Source organism: Pochonia chlamydosporia, chromosome 1 (genome assembly GCF_001653235.2).
Source record: "Pochonia chlamydosporia 170 chromosome 1, whole genome shotgun sequence".
NCBI classification, from domain to species: domain Eukaryota; kingdom Fungi; phylum Ascomycota; class Sordariomycetes; order Hypocreales; family Clavicipitaceae; genus Pochonia; species Pochonia chlamydosporia.
Genome location: NC_035790.1, coordinates 8,414,571 through 8,440,184, shown reverse-complemented (window position 1 = coordinate 8,440,184; position 25,614 = coordinate 8,414,571). Strand labels below are relative to the sequence as shown.

Below are 25,614 nucleotides of genomic sequence, written 5' to 3'. Positions count from 1 at the left end.
GGCTTCTGGGGAAGTAGGAGTTTGGAGGAATGGATGAGGAAGCGGGTGGGAGGAAAGTCAAGTACGAACAGTGTCGAGTCGAGTCGAGGTAGAAAAAGCGTTCAACGTTGCGAGGAGGCGAGATTGGAATTGGCTTGGTGGATATGCGCCAGATACCAGTCGGGACAACGGGGGAAGCTTTTTGGCGCAGCTTGGCTTGTCGATAAGAAGGTACTGCCGTCAATTCAAACTGTTGGGGTCAAAAGACTCAATCAAATGGTTAGCCAACTTTTTTTTGGGACATGGATGGAGCTTGGGAGCGGCTCTAGCGCCAAGCTGGCAGCGTTTTGGTTTCTGGCTTCGTTCTGCTGGGGACATGGGCCAGTTGACCCTCCAGTGTTCATCTTGCTGGCTGCTGGCTACGAGGGTGGCCGGCCTACATAAGCCTTAGCGCCTCCTGCCATGCCTGGCCTGCTGCTTCTGCCGTCTGGTCTGGTTCCGGTTCCATGTTCCCACTGATTCCGGCAGGGTGCAACCAGGCCAACAAGGAAGGGGCGACAGAAAAAAAAAGAATGGGGCAACGCCGCCAATGGCACAGTTTGCCCGTCAATCTTGTTCCTTTCCCATCATCCCCTTCGTCCCTTCGGACAGTAGCAGTTCCCCCTTGCTCTCAACGAGACACTGTGCATCTCCCGGCACCCCGAAGCCATGAAAGGGTCCTCGGATCTCCGTTGTTGAAGCACAGTGCCAACGCCCCAATTGCCGACTTGACGTCTTTGTCTGGTGGAACCCTATGCTGACATCCCGTGGGTTGGGGTTGCGTTGAAAACCAAGAATACACACGGCGGCAGAAGGCGATAGAGCAGCAGCAGCAGCAGCAGCCATCTTTCACGAGCTCGGCATCGAGAAATCGCTTACCTTGCAAGTCTTGCGTCGGGTTTGCGCCTCTCGCAGAGAGGGTCGTCCGTGTTCGCGTCGAGGAACCGTTGCCGTTCTGCCACCAGCGCCGTCAACGTGCAGAAACGTAACGGCCGAGACTTCAATGTCAGCACCTGTAGAGGGAGACAAAAAAAGAGGCAAGCTGACGGCTGGACAATGTCAAAGCGACAATTAAGGAAGCCGAAGAAGCTACAGGAACATTGTCAAGAAAATGGTGCGAGGGGCTTCCCCGACCTATGTAAAAACAAAACCCCGAATCGAGCCCCGACGACGCTTACGGAGCTGCTTCGTTTCTAGCTGCTCCGGACGGAGGATGGATTCCTCAGCTGCTTGTGACGCTGACTGCTGTGCGTTACGGTTACGGGGTTTCGGTTCCTGGGTTCTGCATCACATGGTAGGAACCCACTGCCACCCGAGATGCATGTAATGCTGTCAATTCGGTGCATATCGGTGCCGGGAGCCTGACGAGTTCGTTGGTCTGCCACGCTCGCCCGTGAAGATTGAATCGATCCGTCTGCATCGGGTGGTTTCCACACCCCTGTCAGGCACGCAGACGCACCAGACGCCTCGTGGAAGACGGTGGAAGCTACGGAGCATAGTATCACAACAACGCGAAAGACGCTAACAATTGAGGTACATGTATGATTCTAACTCTGAATAGCCGATTAAATTGAGACAAGGACGATATTCCCTCCCGTTGAGCAATGCTTGGCCTTGTACAGGGTTCAATCTTGCACATTACAGCGGGCAAGATTGGAGCATCAACAAGCGTACCCGTTTGGCTCATTCGTTGATACCAACATTTAACTGAAGCAGGCAATCTCTAGTTGGACAGCATCCTGCATGACAAGCGTCGTCAGCAAACGTAGAACCAAGGATAGCTACAGTACTGATGGCGGTTGAACTCCAGGTCCCCAACCAGCATGGGCCAGCCCGCCGCCATGGCGCCCAGTTTTCCGGTCCCCGACGGATTCATCAAGATTTCGGCGGTGATGGTGCTGGTAGGCATCTAAAGAAGTTACACCGTTTTACAAGTCTGCAACGGCGCCACTCTACTCCGTATATTGCAGGCGTTCCTGAGCCCAACAACCCCGGCATGTATTCGTATCTTGCGAAAGATATGTTCATGCCAACTGGAGTGACGAGCTTCTCCACGCCGGATCTGACGTCGTCAACGAGAGAAAGCACGAAGTCTGCATGGCAGCTTTATCGATAGTCACGGTGCGAGAATTACAAGCCGCACTTCTGCCGATTGTGGAATTTGGTCGACATCGGATGGTTACATGACTCCAGACATGTTTGTACCCTGTAGCAAGGGCTTATTTGGCCATGAAACGTATTATAGCCTCGAAATGACATTCTTTCACACATACAAAGGACCTACGACCTTGATGCCTTGGTAATTCGACATGCAGGCCAATCGTGATACACTCCCTGTCGTTTCCTATCGGTTATGCCACACTGGTTGGGTCGGAGTTTGAGAAACGCCGCAACATCAGCCTCCTATTCGGAACAGATGCATATAAACCGCAACAGCAAGCGAAACATTGACAATGTCAATCGAGCGCATTTGCATTCATTCGAAACGAATCATCTACCCGTCGCCTAGGTACATGTACTCCATACTCCTTATTGTACGGTAAGAAAAATAGTTGCAAAATTTCAAGACCTGCACCAGCCAAGGTTACCGGCGGCACAAACCCCGAATGGCAATTTGGTGAAGTCTCGTCTTGTCGCTCTCCCCGTCCCGGTCCGGCTCCCCCCAATTGTTGAGCACCCACCCACTTCACCCATCCCATCCCATCCCATCCCATCCCATCCACCCACCATCCAAATTTTCTCGCACCAAGAGTCAAGTCACGACAAACCAGAGTCAACTGGTTGACAATTTTTTTCTGGGGGCCCCCAAACAGCCGCACGGACCAAATGCCTCAGCCTGCTTGACTGTTACAATACCAAACACTTTCAATGCTCTCTATTTGAGACTGTTCAATGTTTATCCACACCAACTGGCCCCAACATCCCGATGACAGGCGGAACAAATCCTTCCCCAGCCGTGCCACTTGCCCAATCAAACAAGGCGCAAATAACATCAAAGGGCCATCCACATCTCCGAATGCCTCAATGCTCCGCTGGCGGCCGTATTCTCCGTCCCATGTTACCTTGACTCTAGTTTCGTAGCGGGTATCAGTTCGTGACTCTCCTACTTCAATCGGCTCTCCGTTGGAAAAGGGGAGGACTGACTGCGCCGTGTTGGAGATCAACCAGACCATATTGACTCCTCGTGATCTGCGCCGACGATGCGCTTACTTATTTATCCAGTCAGCTGTTTGCATCAAATGTCACTGATATGCAGTCAGCACCGTGCATCACCATCACTCGAACCAATGACAAAAGCCTCATCAACGACATCTATTCCCATCCATATCCATAGCTCTAGGAGCTTCAAGTCATCCCCAGCCTCAAGCATCATACCCCACTGGTAGTACCTCTTTCCCAACTAAATACATACAGAGCATCAATCTACGTCGACCAGCTTCCTCAATAGTGTCGCACAGCCAGCACATTCTACCACCTCGCCGGCCGTCCATCGTATTTTCAGCACAATCTATGGTGCAAAAACAAGATATGCTAAAACCCAGGAAATTATGTGCTTGAAGAGAGGTCGTAATCATCATTATTAGCAAGAAAGCATCGCCTTCAACTAGAATCGCTTTGTCTTATCGCATGTCGTCAACTAGTTCGTCGCAAGAAAAAGAAGAAAGAATCGTAGTAAACAGAACGGTATAACTTGGTGAGCATTGGCGCCAGCACTTTTACCCACACAACCCGGCACTTTGAGCGAATTATAGTACCTGACTGTACTGTATTGCACTATCATCGTCGTATTTAGTACGTCTCGCCCAGGTCGCTCAGTTTTCTTCCACCAGATGTGCCAGGTCGTACAGTGCCAATGCCTGTGCTCGTCCGTCTACCGCTGGGACCGCTGCCGCTTTGTCGTCTGGTGCCCGGCGTAGGGATGGCGCTGCCAGGGACTGGGATCCCACTGACAGCCCCCTCCATCTCCAGCTTGGAGTACGTGCCGCGCCGACTGGGCGTGCGGAACTCGCCTTCGTAGTCTTCTTCCATCTCTATTCGGCTCATACTTTGAGAGTGTCCGTGCATTGACCCACTCAGAGATGATCTTGGGCGACCAAGAGGCGTTCTCGCTCCAGATATGGATGATCGAGACATGGGACGCGGGGGTGGTACCATGTCGGTTCGTGATGATGGTCTGGCGTAGGAGGATATGCTAGCACGAGAGCTGGGACGGCTGTGGCTGGCATCGGATTCCGGCGCCCGGTTAGGTAGAGGTCCAAATGACAACCTGCTCACTCCCGACGTACTAAGTCGTGGCACGTGGCTAGGCCGTGATGACGTCGATGACCGAAAGTTTGTTGGTGTAGTCTCGTCTCCCGCAAGAGAAGAAGCCGATGAGCCTGTAGTTCGCTTCCGAGACCGGATAGTAACCGTTGACGGAACGCTGGGACCATTGGCCATCGACCTAGGGGATGCACGTGGTGGTGTGTGTGTCGGCGCTGGCAACTTGGATCTGGCCGATTGTACTCGAGCTTCAAGACGCTGCATCTGAGCTGTAAGTGTTCGAATATGCGTGAGTGAATTGGATGCAGGAATCTTATGCCTCGACAGGCTGGAGTTTGTCGTGGACCTTGGAGCCGGCGTTCGCAAACTTGAGGCACCCCCCGAGATGCGACTACCTTGCCGCGCTGCCGCAGACTTCACACGTGGCTTGGGTGTAGCACTGTGGTCCAGAGATGGCAACCGCGATTTGCGAGGAATAGTACCGCCAAGCTTGCTAGCCGGGGTTGCGCTGGCCATGGGTGCAGACGCATCAGACATGGGAGGTGAAGGCGGATCGTGTACCTCAGAAAGCGAGTCGCTGGCGAGGGATTTGGTTTCGGGTGGTGTAGTGATAAGTGGTGAACTGGCAGTCGAGTTGGGGGAAGCCTCAATATTTTTGTCGAAGGTGGGCGATCCCATGACAGAGAGGTCGGTCGAGATGGTGGACAGGTGCCGCGACTCTTGCTTCTTGATCTTGTCTTGCATCAGCTCTGCCTCAATCTTGAGCTCAGCGAGCTCTTCCCTCAGTCGCTGCGAATCGATTCGCAGCTGTTCTCGTTCCTGTTCGCCAGACTTGATCTCTTCCTCCATCATGACCCCTCGCTCAATGGCTTGGTTGTACTTAGACTCCATGTCTTCCAAAGACGATGTGGTGTTGCGAGCCTGGCGCTCGAAATCATCGTTGGCCACCTCGACATCTCTCAGCTTCAGCTGCAGCGATCGGTTTGAATCTCGAAGTGTGGTGATCTCCTTTTCGAGAGAGTTTTGCGCGGCACTAGCCTCCGTCTTGGATTCCTTGTATTTCCTCTGCGCCAAGTGGTTAGCCTTCCTGTTCGTACGGTTGCAGCAAATCCTAGATGTGCCAGGCGCTACGGGTAGGTAAGATATCTCCTACCTTCCATTCTTCTACTTCAAATCCCAGTGTTTCAACCTTCTCCTGGAGAGCTCGCTCCTGTTTCTCCGCCCGCTCAATATCCTTCTCCAGCTCCTGCTCGAGTTCGCGACTTGACTCCCGAAACTCTGCCAGCTCCGACTCCAGCATCTCGTACTGCGATTTGTACCAGGAGAGGGCATCCTCAGCCGTGGTTGCCTCACTAGGAGGCGACGAAGGGGGCTCGGCCATCGTTAGTTGTGGTGTTTATGTGGGATGCTTCCGAACCGGGGTTCCGTTTGACGTTGCCCATGCGGGCCCCTCGTTGCTCGGGTGAATTGATGTTCGTCTTCGAATTTCGGCAAATGTATATTAATTCCGGGGAACCTTTTTTGACGTGATTTTTTGGGGGGGTAAATTGTATGGAGTGGACAAAAGGAAGCTGCGTTGCCTGGGAGGCGTGGATGCGGTGTGGCTTTCTAGAACAGAACCAACGCGCAAATGAGGAATAAGAAAAGCAACAACGAAATGTCGCTTAAGGAAATGAAATAAAGGTTTTTCTCTCCAAAAACGTCGATGAGTCTAAGCGCACTGTCAGTTGATTTCGTGCGCGTCTTGTGACCGTCGTCCACGCCGTCTCCTGATGTGAAGAACTCACCGGTTTCTTCCTCCTAAGGGGGGAAGGCTGGCCAACCTGGTTTCAATCTTCCGCCTAGCTCGTCTTTGGTGCCCAACGCTTTCGGACAGGAACAGACAAGATCAAAGACGAAAAATAAAAAGACCTCCAGTGCAGGTCTCGTTGCTGGAGCTGCGCGCGACGTGCGTATCGCTGCTCTTCGCAGCAAACAGCAAGACTTACCTATGTCTATCTGCCTTACCTTGGGATGTTGAAGGCCGCAAGCCAGAACGGTGCGGTTGAAGTGCCTGTTGCATGTTTTGGCCTGTGACTGTTGATGCGACACTTGGCCAATGACCGAAATGACCCAATGACCAGTGTTGAATGCCTCCAAATATGGGTCCTTGGCCAACACTCCTCCCCCAGAACACACTGCCCGAGCAACCGCTATGCTGTTTTTGGCTTAGACCCTGGCGTCATGGGCAACAAGGCCAGGACTCCTAAAAATATGGCGGCAAGAGCCACCCGCCCCTCTATAAGTCACGTGTGGTCGAAGACAAGACGCGGATGTCGCCAGGAGGGTGATCTTCACACCCTGTGCCAATGTAAATGCTACATATGTACTCTAGATTTGTCAAAATTGTAGTTAGAAAGAGATCAATTGCATGGTACGGAGTACAGAGGAAACAAATCCCCCGCGCAAACAATTAAAAGCCCAACCCGTGAGACATTCCGTTGGGCTCCCAAATAAGGGTCTCACACAGTCACACCCATCAAGGAACCAAGACAAAGGGGCGCGAAAACCTCAGACGCGCATTGTTCGTCTTATGTCTCCTAGACCAGGGATGCCTGACATCGGACCCTTTGCACAGCAGCTTGGTGCATGAACGAACGGACGTCCTGCATAAATCGGCCGATTATGCAAATTTTTAGTTTCAAACAGATTGAAGTTCGTGTGGGCAAAGTCCGATATGCGCCTTGTTGGGACTGAAAGAGTGCCAAATTAAACATCTCACCCCTTGCTATGACCGCGTCCTGAATCTATCCGTCACAAAATCGAAAGTTGGATGCTCTTCAATTTGCATCTTGATATTATTGTAGATGTTGCATCGCTAAATGCCTACAAGAGGACAAGTTTGATGCTGAGCAGGCAAGCCATCCTCCATATAGGGTAGACAATTTTGTGATTCGACCTCGGAGACACTTCACCTCTGTTTCTACCTCCTGCAAAGAAAGCAAATTTGGGAAACCGATAATCTCATTAAAATCTTGATTCATATTCTACGGATATAAGTAGCTCATGCTGCAAGGCCAAACAGGCCGCAAGGTGGTATCGTGATTTGTCCCATGTGAATGTGATCATCTCACTCCATATCATACATGATGTACACAAAAAAATGCGGGCGTCGAAATTAAAACGCCGTTCAGAGTCTTCCCCCTCCAGCAGCACCCCATGCCTTCCTGGCCTTCCTGGATCCTGCTGTCGCTGCGCCAAAGTTGTGCAGACGCTCTCCAATCAAGTATGCTTCGTCCCGAACCCCTGCCGTCCATCGGTTGAAAACTCTAGTCATTCCAACCGCATATCTGACCAAAACAGCCGCCACTGCAGCCGCTGGGTATGAATATCTAAAAATCAAAGACAAATTGGCAGTGTTGGGTGCCCCAGCCGAGGCGCCCATGAGCTGCGCGGGTGAGACAAGGCCGAAACGGAGCAAAAGCCTCGCAGTTGTAGGCGGACCAAAAGTTGCGAGTGTGGACACAACAATACAAGGAACGATGAATGCTCTGGTAAGCACTTCAACGTCGGGTTTGAAGTAACCCCGCCGCATGACCGTCCGCACTGCTATTGCCACGCGGGTGTCAGGAAATAGGGATGTAATCAACCTAGTTGCCAGGTTTAGATAGAGCAGACCAAGAGTCCATGATTGAATAATCCGAACTGTGTGGCGACCGGATTCTCCGTCCTTACCGGGGTAAGGCGCCATTCCCTGTTGCTGCGTGGGCGGGTTCATGTAAGTGTGTAAAGGAATAATGACATAGAGCTCCAACAACATCGAGACCATCAGCGGAAACACGATGAGAAGGAAGAAATATGCGTAGGAAAGCTTGGCGCCGTGCGCCATCCCGCTGAAGGCTCGCTTGCTGCTATTCCCACTCGTAATCTCGTTGCGGAGCTTGCCTGTCCACTCTCGAAACTTTGCGCTAAGTTGGCGGAGGCGAAACAATCCATATGCCAGTGATCCTAAAACATAAATGCCGATACTGAACGCATAAATATCATTGGTGCGGATGTGGGCAGGGATCAACGTTTTAAACATGGTTCTGCCAAGTACCAATGGTGCAATGGTGAAGCCAACACCTGTGACAGCGGCAAACAGCCAGATGAATAGGATGAATAAGAATACCCTGGCGCGGAAATTTGGCGGCACATAGACGAGTTGGTATTGAGGAGACTTGTACAAACCCGTGTCGTCCTTCCCGTCTTTGCGATGGTTTCGTTCAGAGACCGTGAGGAAGACCTTTTGACCCTTCGGTATCTTGACCCGGTCAGACGCAGGAGCCCGTACAAACCTGCCGGTTTTCTCGAGTTGCCCTGTATTAACAAGATGCGCCTTTTTGTGTCTCATATCCTTCATCTCCTGCCTTGAAATTGATGGGTTCGGCTTTGCATCACCACCGTCAAAGGTGTCTCTCCAAGTCTTGGGTATAACGGTATTGTTTTCATCGAGTTCGAGGAGGAGCCACTTATGTGGTGGGACTTTACTCTTTGTCTCTGAACTGAGCTGAAGAATGCCTTCTTCGTCTATGCGTCGCTCGCCGAACAAAAAGTACGTCAATCGAAGCCCACGGGCGCATTTCCGGAACCACCACGTATACATGGCGTGCAACCCGTCGCTGGGCTTGAAAAACTTCACAGCCAGCGGCATCAGGAAATTGTAGAAGAGAAGGTCAACCGGAAACTCCAAAACCGGTTCGTTGGAGGAGTAATGAATTGGTAGCACGCCAGGCATGGTGTAATAGAGACCCCAAACTACGCCACCAAGACAAACAATGACCAACGCGCCATACACGAAAGCTGAGAAAAGAATCTTGCGTAGCTGAGTTGTCAGGTTTCGCTCCAAAACATCTCGGACAGGATGGAACTCGGGATCATCTGGATCTCTAATAAAATCTACACAAAAAATGGTGTCAGTCACTCTGTCGAAGAAGTCGAAAAACAATCAAATTGCCGTGACTTACACAAGACGCCAGGCCGCATGATCTTGCGGCACATGGAAACGAAAAGAGCGAAGTGGAACATGTAGCCAGTTCCCACAAACCAGTGGACAAATATGGACGTCAAAGGGTAGTTGCAGGTAAACAGGATTCGCGATTTGAAGGTTGTGTCTTCGAACAGAGGGAGCAAGGCGCCGTCTAGCAACAAGCCGCAATAAAGGGGGAAAACGAGCATTTCGATGCTGATGATGAGAATGACCTTCATGATCCCACTTGCCTGGTGAAGGCTGTCGATGACTCCAGCTTCCCAGGCTTGCATCATGTCACCGCGTGAAAACGGACTGCCTCGTTTCAGGTATAAAGCGCCAACAGCGAAAACGGTCATGTAGCCGACGAGAATTGCCCAAAATCGATCTAATCCTGACCAATATGCAAGGCCTGCATCAACTGGAGCCTTGGTGGCGACTTCACCCAAGTCAATGACCCAAGAGCTTGGGTCAAAGAGCACCGATACCCAGCTGATGATGGAAGAAATTGACGACTGGATGATGATGGAAGCCGCGGCAACAAATCGCCCGTCAACCAAAGCAGTGAAGTCAGGTCCAGCCAGGGCCTTGAGACCATGGTCAGCCTGCCCAAGAACCCAGCCAATGTTCCCCTTGACAGTGTTTAGAGCATCGTGACTGATGGCAGAGAAATTTTGTACTTCAGAAGCAGTGAGAGGAAATTCCATGAGTGCATATTCCACGACTCTGGTTCCGGCGCCGGTCCAAAGGCCCCAGGATGCTTTTCTGGCAGAAACAACCTGCGCGCCCATGGCACCGCCGATAATACCAGTAAACATATCTATAATGTTCAATGCACACCATGAACCAAATCCACCAACCATCATGGCTGCATCTTGGATGACTTTGGAGAGTCCCATAAGCATTCGAACCAGCAAGATGGGATTGGCGATGATCCAAACGGAGAAGCGTCCTATGTTATAAGGGATAAAAATGCAAGTAAATATCGTTACCGAGACGAGGACGGCACAGAATATGGCGTTTTGGAACAGACCGGCAATGGGACCACGCATTCCCAGAAGTTCCATTACACCCTCGAAATCCTCGAGGTCCTCCATGGCCTCGGCATCCATGCCCGCAGCTGCAGCGGCGGCGTCGACTTCGCCAGCATTTATCTCTCCGTTGGCATCGGCCGGTTCAGCAATAGCGACGTCGATCCATGGATCTTCTGCAGCCCCTTCTTCGCCAGCTACGGCAGCACCGTTAATTGCCGCTTCATGTTGGTCTTCGTCAACTACCTGTCGTTGATCCAGATCGCCCCACATGAAGTTGGCGACACGTCCGACTAATCCCCTCTGCTCCGGTTCAGGGACGGCTGGCTCATCTCTTCCAACATGGGACGAATCACTGTCATGATTGACTGATGCTGCATCGTCGTCGTGATCAGAGTGAAGAGCATCGTCAGGACCTTCGTTGAGGCCTGACATGCCGCTGTCATCAATCTGGATAGGCATTGTTGATGGCAAAACTGAATCATGGCCTTGGTCCGTTGATTCTTGATCTTCCTCATCTGCCGTAGGGAGGCTGTTAAATGTCCAGCTGTTATTTGCCAATGGGTTCGTCGTATTGTTGGGTTCGGGGCCGTCGGATCGAGCCCGGGGCCTAGATGGACCAGAGGCGACGTTGGACTTGGGTGTCGTAGGACTGGGCGACAAGTCCGGGGACATTGGTAGCCATTCTCGCTCTTTCCCCTTACTGCGGTCTTGTGCAGCCCCTTGTCTGTCTGAAGTCTGTGCCGGCTGATCCACAGCACCAAACTCGTTGAGATCTAGAATTGGAGACATAGGTATTTTGTTTTGAGAGTTTGCTTGGAAGTTGGAAGGCCCTGATGAATCCTCCGTGACCTCGCGCTCTCGTATGGAACGCCGAGTAACATCGACCCAATATCGGAGCTTGTCTTCCAACCCTTCTTCTTCAACAATTTGTAGAATCTTTTCGAGGTTACCACCGGCCAGGCGGTACACTCGCAAGTAGTCGATGACGCTGGCCCTATCGTCTAAGCCTTCAACCTCTAAATCCCCCGAGATAGCATCCTGTGGGTCTCGCAGTTCCGTTGCGAAGTCAGGAATTCTCGGTTCGAATTCCATAGTCTCGTCCATGTCTGCCGGTGCTGGTGAATGCGTTGGTTCGTCGATATCTGCGTGACGGTCCAAGTTGATTTCGAATGGGTCATTCACCTGTGCCCCTGCATCCAGTGTCTCGTCATCGGAGCCCAATCCGTCGGATTCAGGCGGATTGTCGTGGTCAAGCTCCGGTTCAAGCGGTTGCTGCACGGGTGCAGGTGGGTTATTGTTCTCTTGATCCGCAAACGCAGCTCGCATGTTAATCTCCGGCTGTTGTTGGACGACATAGTCTCGGACCAGAATAACCAAGATGAAACAAACGATAACTAGAACCGTGATGATCTGACCCTCAACGACTGTAATTACTGTGCGATTGACGGTGGAACTGCGAGTGAGATTCCTCAGAAATCCCACGTCGCTCAGTAAGGTTGGTGATTGAGACCCGACTTTGCTGTTTATGAACACAACCTGTTCGTTAAGGGAGCAAGATTGGGGACTGAATATTTGCGAATGGCCGGCTGTAGTTATGCCTGTGGGATCAAGCGGTATGGCAGCGCTGGGTGAAGGCGGCGATGATATGAACGGTCCAGCACCTAAGCCTTCATCGCTGACCCAAAACATAAAGGCCCAGACAACTCTCATGAAGTATGGCAACCAGCATACCCACACACTAATGGTAACGACAGCACGGAGCCATAACAATACATTGCGTACGAGATATTTGGCCATGTGCTCCAGAAAAATGTGAACTGGAAGCGACTGCGGCATGTCCGGAGCATATAGCTTGGTGAACCGGAAAGAAGTCTTGCACAGCTCACAGTATTTCTTTTGTGAATGTGAGAGCCATTCCATCAGGCAGTCCTGATGAACATATTTGATACTGCCACTGCACTTGCACGGGTAGAATAACGGCTCGGCCGAAGTTCCTTCGCCGCGACAAATGCGGCAGATGGCAAGTGCTGCATCGGGCTGTTGTGAACTGGATTTCGAACGGTCTTCGGGTATCGATGGGAATAATTCTCGCCGCTGAGGCGTATGAACGGGGTCGTTCATCGTGATGTTGAAGCGGCTGGGGCTGGCGCGGGCGTTGAGCTTCGAAGGGTGGCCGTTGCCGAACTAGGGAGCCTATTGAGGGCGGGGAGGTGTTGAAATCATGAGCAAACTTTGACCCCCGGTTTGAGATTGCTTCGGGAATGCAATAATATATGAGATTCGCTATGTCGTTATCGTCGAGGGGGAGGGTCGTAACGGCGTAGAGAATTACGTTGGGGAACGGAGGTTGTGGATCAGGAACGAGGTAGGTCTCTGGTTCGAAAGCAGTCAGACTGATAGGAGGGTTGAAATTAACGAATAGGAAGCATCACAATGGATGATCAAAGAATGTGTGAAGGGCGAACTGCAATTCCGAGATAATTTGGTCATGCGGAGGGAGAGTAAGCGTGGTCGATATTATAAAACTGCATCGTCAGCGGCAGAATGAAGGTTCTGTGCCACCGACTCTAGACTGCGGCGCGAGGCACCAGACAAGACATTCGGGTTTGGTGGCGGATGGTGGATTAAAGTGGGGCCTTTGATTGCCACAGTCACGGTACATGCAGGAGACGAGATATGGAAGACAGTAAACAGCAGACTGACAAGTAGATACAAAGTATCTTCCTCCGCGTTTGAAAGATTGATTGCTCCAGCTCGGTTGGCATCAAAGAGGCTTTGACCGTGAAGAAAGCCATATTGATCTTTTGAGCCAGTTCAGTTTGAAGGGGAAAATAAAATCTCGACTCTAGATTAAAAGTTCAGCGAGGCGAAGGGCAAATCTAGCGAGGCGAAGGGCAAATCTAGCGAGGCGAAGGGCAAATCTAGCGAGGCGTGCATCACCATATAGACGCGATTCGTTTTTGATGCAGTTCTGTCACGTTTTAAAGATGACACATGTTACTCGGTATCGTCAGAGTGCTCCGTCTCATGGAATGGGGGGTTTATGGCTATCCTCTTGTTCGAGGTTGCTCGAGAGCATTCAAGCACGTCATAACATCAAATGACTTTCAGCAACGATTCTAGGTGGCCAGAAATCTGGGATGTGGGCATGCAGATGCAGGTAAATGTTTTAATGGCCATAAACACACATGCAGAGGAAAGGGACAAGTCAGACGTGCGAGCCTGCAAACACCAGGCAAACTCGAACCAAAACTTGGCCCATGTGCATTTTCCCGTCATAGATGATATCTGGTCTGGTGCGTCGCTGCCAAGGAACTCACTGACTGGGTCATGCATGTCGTGATAGTGGCTGGCGTGGCCTCGGGCATCTGTGTCGTGCAATGCGAGAAATCTTTGGTTCAAGATGGATGGATGATCTGCATTTTTTATTGTATAATTGGTGTACAAGAGATGGGGTCCAAGGACAGACGCAGCCAAAAGCAAGCCTTGGAATTTTTGGAGCAACGATGGCGCTGAACCATGACGTGCCTCGAACTGAACTTGGAAGCTGAGCTGACATCTGGACGCAGTGACACCAGCACATTGAGAGTTTTGGTTGGACCCATCAATTGATGTGTGGTGAGGTCTCCGTTGATATTTGATGTCATACAATGCAGACCAAACTGCATTTGCGCGATTGATCTCACTTTTGAACAAGATGCACTTCTTGACTCTTTGAAAAGAATGATGCAACGCCTCCTCTCCATCTCCCTTTCCCTCAACATCACTTGTGAACGTTTTTGAACTCCGTCTGTCTTTTAATCCGGGTTGTCGGCTGCGCTGGATTGTGCTGAAACAGTAGTTCCAGACACTGGCTCCATTTCCGTCGCGTCCAGTCTGGTCGTTACCTGCGGAGGTTTCGAAGAGACCAGACCAGATCAGAGCTCCAGCTGGCTGTCTGTCTCGTCGCATGGCTGTGGATCCTCAGTTGACAGTCTCCAGCAACAAGTCTGGTCGCAAAACACCGCCATTTCCTCCACGCTGTCAACGCCAATCTTACAAAACGCCAGGTCAATAAACTAAATCAGGTCCAGTTTGCAGTTCTTGACCCTGGTCGCGGACGCTAGGCTCTTCCACGGCGCTCTTGCTCCTGTCTGAAATATCTTGGTTCTTGTCAACGGGTGCCCTGGTCTGTGACGCTCTCTGCAGCCTGGCTGGATGGGGGCCTGGCACATGCATGTTCTGCTACAACTCAGGCTATCGATTGACCACATGCAGTAGAGACAGCTTGAGACCATTGAGACTGCTTGAGTGGAGTGCCACACACATTGTTATCATCCCGACTTCCCGTCCGTCTTCCTTGTTTTGTTTCGTCTCGGGACGAACTTGAACCTCGCCATCAGCACAGCTGCTGCAAGCTGTTGATTTTTCTTGCCTTTTGTTATTTGTTTCTTGATTCTCGACTCTCCTACGTCGTCGTAGCCAGCCAGGTTCGACTTGCCTAGCTTTTGGCTTGTCTCTCTCTCCACTTGCACTCTGGCCAGTGTGTCGCGGGCGGGACGACGAACTCAACAGACAACGCGAAGCCTTTCATTGAACCTGCGCCGGTATTCGTATCGTCGATTGAGAACAAGTCGAAATTAGGGCAGATACCACCAGCCATGACGGTCGCCGATCCCAAGGGCAATCGGTCTGCCAATGGCAATCTGAACGGCCGGGCCACCACCAAAAGGAGGACATCAAAGCAACAACGAGGCCTTTTCCAATGGGCTTTCAGCTCTTTAGCTAGGTATGAAATCCCCCAGATTGTCGCGCACCGGTTTTCGGACCGTTGGCAATACTGTGGAATGCCACTAACCGGTCTCTGTTCTCTAGACTTGCCACATGGGCTGCTATATTCACCATTCTCTTTCGTTGTCCACCGACGCTTGAGGCCTGTGACGAAACCTCGCCCTTCATATGCGGGCCATATTTTCGCGTCAAGAACGCAGTAACGCCTCATGTTCAGCCGTATTTCGATCAATACGCAGCACCTTACGTGGATGTTGCCCGGCCGTACTACGATACCTTGAACAGTCACGTCCTGGAACCGACACGCCAATATGTCATCCTGTATGGAACCCCCTGGGTCAACAAGGGACAAGAATTCGCCCGCGCACAGTGGGAATCCAATGGGCAACCTCAACTCATGCGACTTCAGGCTGTGGCCAAGGGTCATTACGACAAGTCGATAGCTCCGCACCTAGCCATGGCTGGAGAAATAGTTGGCCCGTACTACAATACTGCTCAGCGACATTCTCAAAAGGTCTACAACGCTTATGTTCTACCCGGCTATGAGTTTGCTCGTCCCTATGCCATGCGCGGGTACGACGTGGCTGCCGACTTCACAACTACCAAGGCACTACCAGCCACCTACTGGGCTTGGAGCAAGGCAAACGCTTTTGTAGATACAGCCGTATGGCCACAATTGCGAGTTGTCTACGTGGAGAATGTAGAACCGCAACTTGTTCGGATTGGAGAACGACTTGCTCGATATAAAACAAAGTCAAACTCGACAGCTAAGGTTGTCTCTGAGGAGGTTCCTGTCGAAGGGTATGTTACTCTCGCAGCTCCGCTTTAATTTACAGTACTAACACCAAGGAAAGAGCCAGCTCTTCGATATCTATTTCGTCCTCCTTCAGCAAGCCTCCGCCCCAGAGCCCGTCTACTTCGTCCTCCGCCGTCACAAGTACCGAGACTTTCGAACCCTTCGAGACAAAACCAGCCACGGCAGAGCCGGTTCACTACTGGAACCCCGTCGAAGCCCCGATTATAGCAGAAAATGAAGACGAACAGCGCAGAATTGCACGAGAAATGGTCACCAATGACCTTGCGACCTGGCAAAACAAGTTCGCTGCACAAGCCGAGGAAGGCGCTAGCGCCATGGAGGACCAGGTAGACGAAATCGCGCGTAGAGTTATGGAAGAGAACGCCAAGGTGACCGGAAAGGGACTGCTTCAACAGCTCCAGGACACGATCGCAGCCGAGATTGCTAGCATGAGGCAAAAGGTTTCCAAAGTTATAGAATCTGGCAGCGCCGATGCCCAGCAGGATGCTATTTCTGCCATTCGATCAGCTGGAGTGGCCATTAAGAAGAAAGCGCAGCTGATCCGTGGATGGCGAGAGGATTATGATGCGGAGCTTGAAGAAACTGTGCTTGGCGCGGCTGATGTTCATTTCCAGATTCTCGATGAAACCCGCAGCCTCGCATTATCAAATATCGGTATGAAGTGGGCTTGGACTGATGGTATCACTTATAAAGACTGGCAGAAGTACCATGAGCTGAAAGGCGCACTTAACGACTGGACTGATGAATTGAAACAGCTCATCGTCACTCACCCAACTCTTCTTGAAGCCCAGGAGCTGTCCCACCAGATTGAAGATGACGGCATGACGATGGCTGCCGCCGCTGCCAAGGAGTTGGCAAGACTGAAGGAAGTGTCAGGCTGGAAGATACTGGCAAACGACTTCACTGACAACTTTGACTCCGAGGACATGCGACTCGCCGCAGAGGCAGCTGAGCAAGCCAAGATAGATGCAGCTGCCGCCGCGGCCAAACAGGAGGAGGAGGCGAGGGCGGCCAACGAACAAAGCCATGGCGAGCCAGTCTCCAATGACAATGTCCCACGAGACACTGGTGACCGGCAAGATGACAAAGATCCTGCGGAAACTGTTGCCAAGGAACCTACTCCTCAGGGCGAACCCTCAACCCCAGAGCCTCCTGAGGAGCTGACTGTTCTGCCTGCTGAGGATACCCCAGTCATCATCGCGGATGCTGGTGACAGTTCCCCAGCTGCCGAGCCTGAGGAAACCACCATCATTTTGGGTGAGGCTACCAGTGACGCTGAAGCCATCCCTACGCAGACATCGGACGCAGCCGAAGATGAGGTCACGGCCACGGCCACGGCTGACGAGGAGGAGCAAACTACAGCCGTGTTCAATGACCACAGCACCGCCGTCAACCCGGTCATGTTTGGAGCAGCTGCACAGTCGGTGTCAGGACATGGTCCAATTTTGGATGACGACTCCGATTCTGACGCCTTTGCCAGCGTGACGAGTGCCGCTGCCGCAGCGTACTCGAGTGCCGTGGCCCTTGCTGCTGATCGATACTCAAGTGCTTTCTCCGTCGTTTCAGCGCAAGTGGAAAGCACGTCTAAACCAGTTCACGAACAACTCTTCTCTTCCGTTTCCGCCGCCTATGATGGTGCCGTTTCTGCCGCCAATCAGAAGTTTAGCGACGCAGTTGCAGCCGCATCTTCTGGGGTTTATAAAGCCAGTCCGACACCGACAAAGGCCAGCAACATTCCTGACTGGAAACGAGTGGAGTCTATTGCTGCACAGAGATTAAACGAAGGCAAGCTGTGGGCAGAGATCCAATACCAAAGTGTGTTGATGGCACTGGGCGCTGCAACGCCTACACCAACATCATCGCCCGACAAGTACTACGAACAGGCCAAGTATCACTATTACGCAGGACTAGGAATGGCGCAAGATCGATACTCGAGTTTCATGTCGGCGGCGTCGTCGGCGTGGTCATCGGTGACAGCGACACCTACTCCAACCGACTTTGTTGGGTCTGCGTCTTCAATGGCCTCGGTCGCCGGGGAGTCGGCGAGGTCTGTAGCAGGTGCTGCCGATGATGCTGTCAAATCGGCCTACTCAGCGGCCAGCGAAGGAGTGATGTCTGCAGCCCAAGATGCTGAGGATGCAATTGGGAAGGTTGCAGATTCCGCCGCAGAGCAGGTCGTCAACGTTGCTGGTGTGGTCGCGGACACTTGGGATGTAGTTGTCTCCCAGCTGAGCATTGACGTGTACGGCCAGCCTACAGCCATTGGGTGGTATGAAGGCGCGACGCAAACCGCCAGTTCTGCCGTGGCTGCTGCCACCGGAGCGGCTGCCGACTCTGCTGCTGCTGCATCAGACGCGGCAGTGAAACGGTTTGAGGCGGTGAACAAGATTGTATCGGAGCTGATAGTCGGGAAAGAACCCACGTTCAGCGAGAGCGTCATGTCAAGACTCAGCGCTGTTTATGCCACGGCAACGTCTAATGTTGGAAGCATGGCCAGCGAAGCCAGTGCTGCGGCCGCATCTGTCGGGGACAAGGTCGGCAGTGCAGCCAGCCAGGCAACCCAGGCCGTCAAAGAATCAGTTGAGCAAGTACGAGACGAATTGTAACCAGTATATCGGCGAAGACAGGGCAAGAAAGAAACGAAATGGAAGTGAGGAGGGTTGGATGGGGCGAGATTTCATTATATATCATTTTTGGACGATACCCAACTGTCATTCGATGTCGTTGCATGAGGGAAAATGGGCTAGTATTGGCTAGTGTGGTTGGTAAAAGTACTGTGTCATGACGGGTTGGATTGGACGGATGATGGTGGGTGTGTTGTGTTCTTGTTTCTATCATGAGCAAGCAAAAACGGGAGCTCAAGACCTACATATGTAACGAGCGCTATTATGGGCCATGTCATGATTTTGATGACGGCGAATGGTGGGAACACGAATTTGTGATCAGCGCTGGTACAAAACGGGTACGGATATATTGTACTTTTTGTACTTGATAATTCAGTTTGTCTGTATTTCTACTCTGTGCGTTGTGTACGGAATGAGGCGGTGAAGGAGCACATCAGGTTGTTTGTTACGTGCACGTCGTGACTCGGCTGTACCCAAAAGTCTGTACCCAAAGTATTGAGAGATGTTTCCCATCTAGTACAGCTAGTGACTATGGCTGAAGATTCATCTTCTTCTGCGTAGTTGACCTTATTTTGCTCGACCATCAGGCTTGATGGAGCTTCCAACCGCTTGTCAGTTCAGTTGCGGCGGCTCCACCTCCACAGGGAAACACAGCCTTGGCCTTGTCAGGGTCTTAGCGTTGATGATTTTTTTTTCTTTTCGCCGAGTGGTGGAGCGACCACAGCATGGAGAATGGATGGAGTCAAGTCAAGTTCTTTTCGGACACGCCCGATATTGACTTCATGTGATGGAGGGCTCTGCCTTACTTGTCAGAGACCTCGTCTCGCCGCCCTTGACACAAGATTGAGTCAATCGGAAACTGGCGGCAATCAACTGATATGGCAGGGAATACTCCGTAGGCTCGGTAGATTTGGTACTGTGGCTGTATGTCAGCAGATGCTCTTTTGACCTGTGCCCAAAAATGCCCTGCCTCATTTCCAAGCGACGAGCCGAGGACGATTCCTGCCCGGTGGCTTGGTGGCTGCTTCTCGGCCCGTCAGCACCTTGGCTGGTTGCTGGTTCCTGAAAGCCAATTTTCACAGCATATCGCACGATTACTGCTGCTTTGATATGGCACGCCATGCGTTGAATAAACCTGGTTGTGTTCGGTGTCGCCGTCGGACATTTGCCTTGCTTCTCACGTGCTGGTGGCTTGCTCGTCGATCACCTGCAGGCAGTCAATCTTTTGGTGATGGGTCCAATGCAGCGAATCTCACAGACAGGCGGTGGTTCGTTGGCCAAGCCTGATTCTCATGTACTAGAAGGTACCCCTGCCCTGTATTGAAAGTCTGAATGACCAGTTGACCTTCTGCGAGAACAGCGCTCCAGGAGGGTTCGTCTTTCTGTGTCTGGAAGAAGAAGAAGAAGTCAGAAATTGGGTTAATCAATATCATCGATTTATGTTCTCGGCAAAGGTTCTCCGAAACAAGGTAGCTGAAAATGGCAGGCGCGACCGTGGATGACAGCTGGCAGCTGGAATTTGGTGACATTTGATGCTTCTGATCAGACCAAACATGATCCACCCAACAAATTGTTTGCATGCGTCTGATGAATCGTTGCACAACATCCCATATATGTATTGTATGGCCGATCGTTCAACAGCGATATTTGCGCCGTGTCAGTCACTTGCTGTCTTCGCCACACAACGTACTACGCGAGTCGATGGCCCCGGCCAAGGCTGGCACAAACGATCTTCCTCTCACGCCGCCGAAATCCATCCATCCTGACTCCGTATATCGCGCTTCTCCAGGGACCCGCCGTCAATTTGGCTCATAAATGTGAGACTTGGTCCACAAGACACTAAATACCAAGAAACCAGTGGTTCCATGGTGGTTCCTTGGTCTGGGGTCTTCAACCTTGGATTTTGTTTGGTTCTCTTTTTTTCGCTCACCCATCGTTCGATGTAACCCTGTTCTTTCTCCCTCACACTCGACTTCAAAATCTCAACAGGCATTTCTGGCAAACGCTGCTCAGAATTGACGAGAAAAACACTGACTGTGTTGGCCACGTATGGACTACGTGCTTGATCGTCGCGTGATTTCGTTCATTCGCATTGTCTCTTATTGTGGCTAACCTCAGTGTCTTGCCTACACACCGCATTCCTACCCACACCCAATTTGGGTGTTTTGCGACTGAGCCTTGTCTTGTGAAGCCCTCAGTTAAAGCTTGCTCCCGGCAACGATCGATTTCACGGCTCAGCCATTGTGCTTCACCTGTCGAATCAGTTCGCTCGTGACATATTGAGGGTCCCGCAGTGCGTTTTAATACCGATCTTGTGAGGCAATCGTCTACCAGTTCCGGCTCAGTCAACCCCTTCGCTCTTCACCACAGCAGACCATGACTTCAACTGGCGTCGACCGGCCCACGCCGCCCAACTATTCCTCTGACCAAGAGAAAACTACTGCCGTCCAGGGCGAGGCCAAAGACGGTACTCAACTCGAGCCAGTGACTTCCCACCGACTTTCGCTTTCTTCCGGATCAAAGTACGACTCTACTCATCGCCAACTCAAGTCCCGGCATATTCAGCTCATTGGCATTGGTGGTACCATTGGCACCGCCCTTTATGTGCGTAAACAATTGTACAATCCTTGATTATTCTCTCCCAGCGTTTGATTTATTCTCCGTTCAGTTCGTCAAGTGCTCATGGTCATGTCGTGCCCCTTTGTAGGTTCAAATCGGTAAGGGCCTTTTGAATGGCGGCCCAGGCAGCTTGTTTATTGCCTTCAGCTTTTGGTGCACGTTTGTTCTCGCAATCACCTTGTGCATGGCTGAGATGGTTACCTACTTACCCATTTCTTCACCCTTTATCCGCTTCGCTGGTCGTTATGTCGACGAGGCTTTCGGATTCGCCGCTGGTTGGAACTTTTTCGTCTTAGAGGCTGCACTGGTGCCGTTTGAAGTTGTTGCCTGCAATTTCATCCTGCATTTCTGGACTGATGCTATACCGACTGCGGCCGTCATTGTCATTGTTATTGTCCTATATGCCCTGATCAATCTCCTAGCTGTCAAGTGGTATGGAGAGTCGGAATTTTGGGCTGCCATTGGTAAGGTTTTACTCATCGTAGGACTCATCATCTTCACATTCATTGTCATGGTTGGAGGCAACCCGCTGGGAGATCGATTCGGATTCCGGTTTTGGAAAGAACCCGGCGCATTTGCTGCCTTGTACTACGAAGGATCTCTCGGTCAATGGCTTGGTTTCTTGCAGTGTCTGATTCAAGCGGCCTTCACGATTGCCGGGCCAGATTACGTTTCAATGGCAGCTGGTGAAGCCGAGAATCCTAGAAAAGTCATGCCGCGTGCTTACAATGCCGTGTTTTATCGACTCACAGCTTTTTTTGTTCTGGGATCGCTGTGCGTTGGCATTCTTGTGCCTTACAACGACAAGGAGCTGATTGCCGCTTTCAAAAGCTCTGCTCCTGGCGCAGCTGGCTCACCCTACGTCGTTGCGATGAATCGCCTGGGCATCAAAGTATTGCCTCACATTGTCAACGCCATGGTGTTGACTGCTGCCTTTTCCGCGGGCAACTCCTACGTTTACTGTGCATCCCGATCTCTATACGGGCTAGCTCTGGAAGGCAAGGCACCCAAGTTCATGACGACGTGCACGAAGAAAGGCGTCCCTATTTACTGCGTCGGTTTTGTGCTGCTACTTGCGCTTCTCGCCTTCCTACAGTTGTCTTCAAACGCAGCCGTGGTCCTAAACTGGCTCGTTTCGCTTGTGACAGCCTCGCAACTTCTCAATTTTAGCTGTGTATGCATCTCATACTTGTGCTTCTACCGTGCTCTCAAAGTGCAAGGGATTAGCCGCGACTCTCTGCCATACAAGGCCTGGTTTATGCCTTACGGTGCGTATTACGCCTTGACAGCCACGACCATTATGGTTTTTGTTGGCGGTTACTCTGTTTTCCTGCCTGGACAATGGAGCATTCCGGACTTTCTATTCTCGTAAGTATTTCTATACCACTTGCGGAGGAAGCATGCTAATTTGATAGATACACAATGCTTGCTGTCTTCCCAATTCTTTACTTTGGGTACAAGTTCATCCGCGGGACCAAAATCATCAGGCCAGAGGATGTTGACCTTGTGAAGGACCTTGATGTCATTGAGGAGTATGAGCGCAATTATATTCCCAAGCCACCAGCGTAAGATTCCTTCTGACCTTTTAACAATCCCCGGCTAACTTTTATAGCAACCGATTTGAAAAGGTGTTGGACTTGTTGTTTGGATAAATAGATACCCATGCGATAGATCTAATGTGAGACGTCTATATGCCGTATGTTTGTGTCGACACTCCCTCCGCTGGAACCGGACTCGTAGTCATCGTAGCGAATCGAACTCCATTTGTCGAAGTCCTCAATTGAAAACATGTCAAGACGCGGTAAGACGTGGCAACCGCTTTTGACTCCAGCGACGTAAACTTCGTCCTGTGCCGAGATGAAGTGATACTGGTAACCCTGGAGATGTATCAGCAACACGCCATGTTGTGTCTGAACAACAAACTAGATAGACACTAAAGAGTAACATACCTGCGCATAGGTGACCATGACGTCCATGGACCGAATAATCAGCTGGTCCCCAAAGCGGCTGAGTACCGTACAGAGACGAAGTCTGAAAGGTGGTGCATTCATGTTCACTGCGCTCATCCTTCATACAATGACTTGCACTACCCCAGTCTAAGGACTGGGCATTCGTCCACAGCTATTGGAGCATATGCTTCATTTATAAATTGCCGTGATGCTGGGGCAATGTAAGCGAAGGAATCACCTCGTCTAGCCCCAGCGGGGAATAAGAATACAGCTTGAAACCACGGACAAAATTGATGCCATCAATGCAGAGCAGCTCACAGGGGGGATGATTGGCCCTTGAAATGCATGTTGGCAGAGCCGACGTTTAAGAAATGTCTTTTTGAGACGCCACGATGCGCCGTTCGGGATGCGGAGGAACTTGCAACGGGCGGATGTTGGCCCGAGGGTGAGCCAAGCTTGACCATGATTAGGCGAGCGGCCGATAACCTCGAATTTAGAGAATTTACAAGCTATTGTTTGAGAGATAGCCTTGTTGCGTTGATTTCTTCATTTGACGTTAGTAGTTTGGGTTAGAATGGTGGCTGTAGTGAATGGCTCTCCTGCTTGATGGTAGCACTATAAGCGGCCTGCCCTCCATCTGCTCTCCCAATAACTGTTATGCAAACTAGATAAAAACGTTGGAGTATAAGCGTAGGAGTGTTCTTTGTAGAGAAATTGTGTGAATTTGCGCAAAATTTTGTTAAATACTAAGGGGAACTTTGACATGGTAAGGACCTGTGCGACTTTTAGAAAGCGGCGGTATCGGTTCAAATTTTAGCTTCAAGACGAAGGGGGATTAAATAAAGGCGAGGTTGAGTCTTACGCCAGAATTGGAAACGGGTGTTCACGTTCACCAAATTCTTGGCCGACCAAGGCCCAGCGGCAGTTGCAACAAGTCTTTTCTCCCTTACCTTTCCCAGTTTTCCACCATGTGACTAATGGTGTGTTGACTTTTGACATCTATAATGAAGAATGAAAGCGTGGGCACTTGGGAATCAGTATTAGTCTCATGTGTGTCTGGCCGGCGATGTAATTCTTATTCCCTTGCGTACGCAGGCGTCTATCTAATTGACCAACAATATAATTGAGTTGTGAAATGAATGTGCCCTCAGAACTAAGGGCGCAAATGTCTCTCACGAATGGAACCTGACGGCACGTTTCTCGTTGTTATCGTCATTGCCGTTCGAGTTGTTGCTGGCCTCGTTATTAGCAGAATTGCCGTTTCCTTGGTTGTTCGCCCCATTGCCAGAGTTATTGCCATTGCTGCTATCCCCATTATCACTTGAACCCTCGCCATTAGAGGCATTTCCGTTGGTATCAGTCGTATTCCCACCGTTACCAGCCATCTGGAAGGCAATCACGCCGCCAAACGGACCAGCGCCACTGGGATTAGCAACCTTTAGAAGACAAACGTTGGACATGCCGCCCATGGAACCCTGGCAAGTAGTCCCGGCTGGGATGGCAACTTTGAGAGGCTGCGTAGAAACGAGATCATTAGCATTAGTACATTGAACCGCAAGGCATTGGGAATGCAACTCACATAATCTGAATCAACGTTTAATGCTCGCTTCCCAAGTAGCCCACCGAGCAAACCACCGCCGCCTTGGCCTTTCTGTGGGCGGTTATTGCTTAAAGGTCCGGGGGCGATGTTGCCATTTCTCCCTGGTACCTGCGTGACGACTTGTGCCTTTGTGCCCTGAGAGAACTTACCCGTTCCCGTAGGATCAACAATGGCTTGCACGGGTCCAGCCCCGTCCTGGTGACTGAGTCAGTTTTCTCAGTAACATGAAATATCATGAGTGCTTTACGTACGGTAGTAACAATATGGTAGGTAGCAGAGATGTACCCCCCATTGTTGCTGACCTGTGGAAGGGTTGAGCCAGACATGGCAACAATGCGACTCATGTCATCCAGGGTATTCTGGCCATTGCCTTTGGTCCGGCCAAGGCCATCAGAAGCAGCTTTTCTGGAGCGGAAAACTGTCGTGTCGACTTCGGTTTGTCGATTGGGACCTGCCCCCGGCACGACACCGCCCATGATGCCAAGTGCAGTGGTGTTGCCGCCGGCATCACCAGTCTTAAACGTGATCGTTAGGAACAGCATTATTCGAATGGTGTGTATGAACTTACAGCAACGCTAATCTTGCCGTGGGCATTGACGAGGTTAGAAGTAAGAGCCGCCAGGGCTACGTAAAGAGTTGAAGAATGCATCCCGATGCCGTTATTCGCGGAAAAAGAAGCTTAGAAGAGATAATAGAGTGAACAAAGAAGTTGAGACAAAAAGAATGAGAGTTTGAAGCGATATAGATATACAAAAGGTGTTACATTGTCGGTCCTCGCGTCGACTTATATAGATGGATTGTCTTTGTGAGTTGACTTACAAGATGCTCAACCTTTTCGATGCGGATAAACGGCAATGTAGTCTGTAGCTGGCTGGTTACTGCGAAGCGAGCCGATGATGCGGCCGCGTTTCGATCGTTTTAGTTCCTCAAACA

At 51.1% G+C, this 25,614-nt stretch overlaps 7 protein-coding genes across 7 annotated transcripts; 2 read left to right on the top strand and 5 right to left on the bottom strand.

The window, feature by feature from the left end:
- Nucleotides 1-3,807: 3,807 nt before the first annotated feature.
- On the bottom strand, nt 3,808-5,662 carry VFPPC_02232 (nuclear distribution protein nudE; the record flags this gene model as incomplete). The annotated part of the gene is made up of 2 exons (XM_018281916.1): nt 3,808-5,346; nt 5,435-5,662. 2 exons carry the CDS (start codon nt 5,660-5,662, stop codon nt 3,808-3,810), a joined length of 1,767 nt encoding a protein of 588 aa, XP_018139043.1.
- Nucleotides 5,663-7,450: 1,788 nt separating this feature from the next.
- On the bottom strand, nt 7,451-12,423 carry VFPPC_02231 (ring finger membrane protein; the record flags this gene model as incomplete). Its single annotated transcript, XM_018281915.1, has 2 exons — nt 7,451-9,198; nt 9,267-12,423. The coding sequence occupies 2 exons, from the start codon at nt 12,421-12,423 to the stop codon at nt 7,451-7,453; spliced, it is 4,905 nt and encodes a 1,634-aa protein (XP_018139042.1).
- A 975-nt stretch (nt 12,424-13,398) lies between these two features.
- Nucleotides 13,399-14,253, bottom strand: VFPPC_16719 (hypothetical protein; the record flags this gene model as incomplete). Its single annotated transcript, XM_018294472.1, has 1 exon — nt 13,399-14,253. The coding sequence occupies one exon, from the start codon at nt 14,251-14,253 to the stop codon at nt 13,399-13,401; it is 855 nt and encodes a 284-aa protein (XP_018139041.1).
- Nucleotides 14,254-14,942: 689 nt separating this feature from the next.
- VFPPC_02230 (transcription factor hoxa13) lies at nt 14,943-18,495 on the top strand (the record flags this gene model as incomplete). The annotated part of the gene is made up of 3 exons (XM_018281914.1): nt 14,943-15,070; nt 15,157-15,873; nt 15,927-18,495. The coding sequence occupies 3 exons, from the start codon at nt 14,943-14,945 to the stop codon at nt 18,493-18,495; spliced, it is 3,414 nt and encodes a 1,137-aa protein (XP_018139040.1).
- Nucleotides 18,496-20,889: 2,394 nt separating this feature from the next.
- Nucleotides 20,890-22,784, top strand: VFPPC_02229 (general amino acid permease (Agp2); the record flags this gene model as incomplete). Its single annotated transcript, XM_018281913.1, has 4 exons — nt 20,890-21,117; nt 21,221-22,500; nt 22,548-22,697; nt 22,745-22,784. 4 exons carry the CDS (start codon nt 20,890-20,892, stop codon nt 22,782-22,784), a joined length of 1,698 nt encoding a protein of 565 aa, XP_018139039.1.
- A 21-nt stretch (nt 22,785-22,805) lies between these two features.
- On the bottom strand, nt 22,806-23,183 carry VFPPC_13230 (hypothetical protein; the record flags this gene model as incomplete). Its single annotated transcript, XM_018291007.1, has 2 exons — nt 22,806-23,009; nt 23,082-23,183. 2 exons carry the CDS (start codon nt 23,181-23,183, stop codon nt 22,806-22,808), a joined length of 306 nt encoding a protein of 101 aa, XP_018139038.1.
- A 1,070-nt stretch (nt 23,184-24,253) lies between these two features.
- VFPPC_02228 (CND1, Gas1-like protein) lies at nt 24,254-25,330 on the bottom strand (the record flags this gene model as incomplete). The annotated part of the gene is made up of 4 exons (XM_018281912.1): nt 24,254-24,595; nt 24,661-24,876; nt 24,933-25,196; nt 25,250-25,330. 4 exons carry the CDS (start codon nt 25,328-25,330, stop codon nt 24,254-24,256), a joined length of 903 nt encoding a protein of 300 aa, XP_018139037.1.
- Nucleotides 25,331-25,614: the final 284 nt, after the last annotated feature.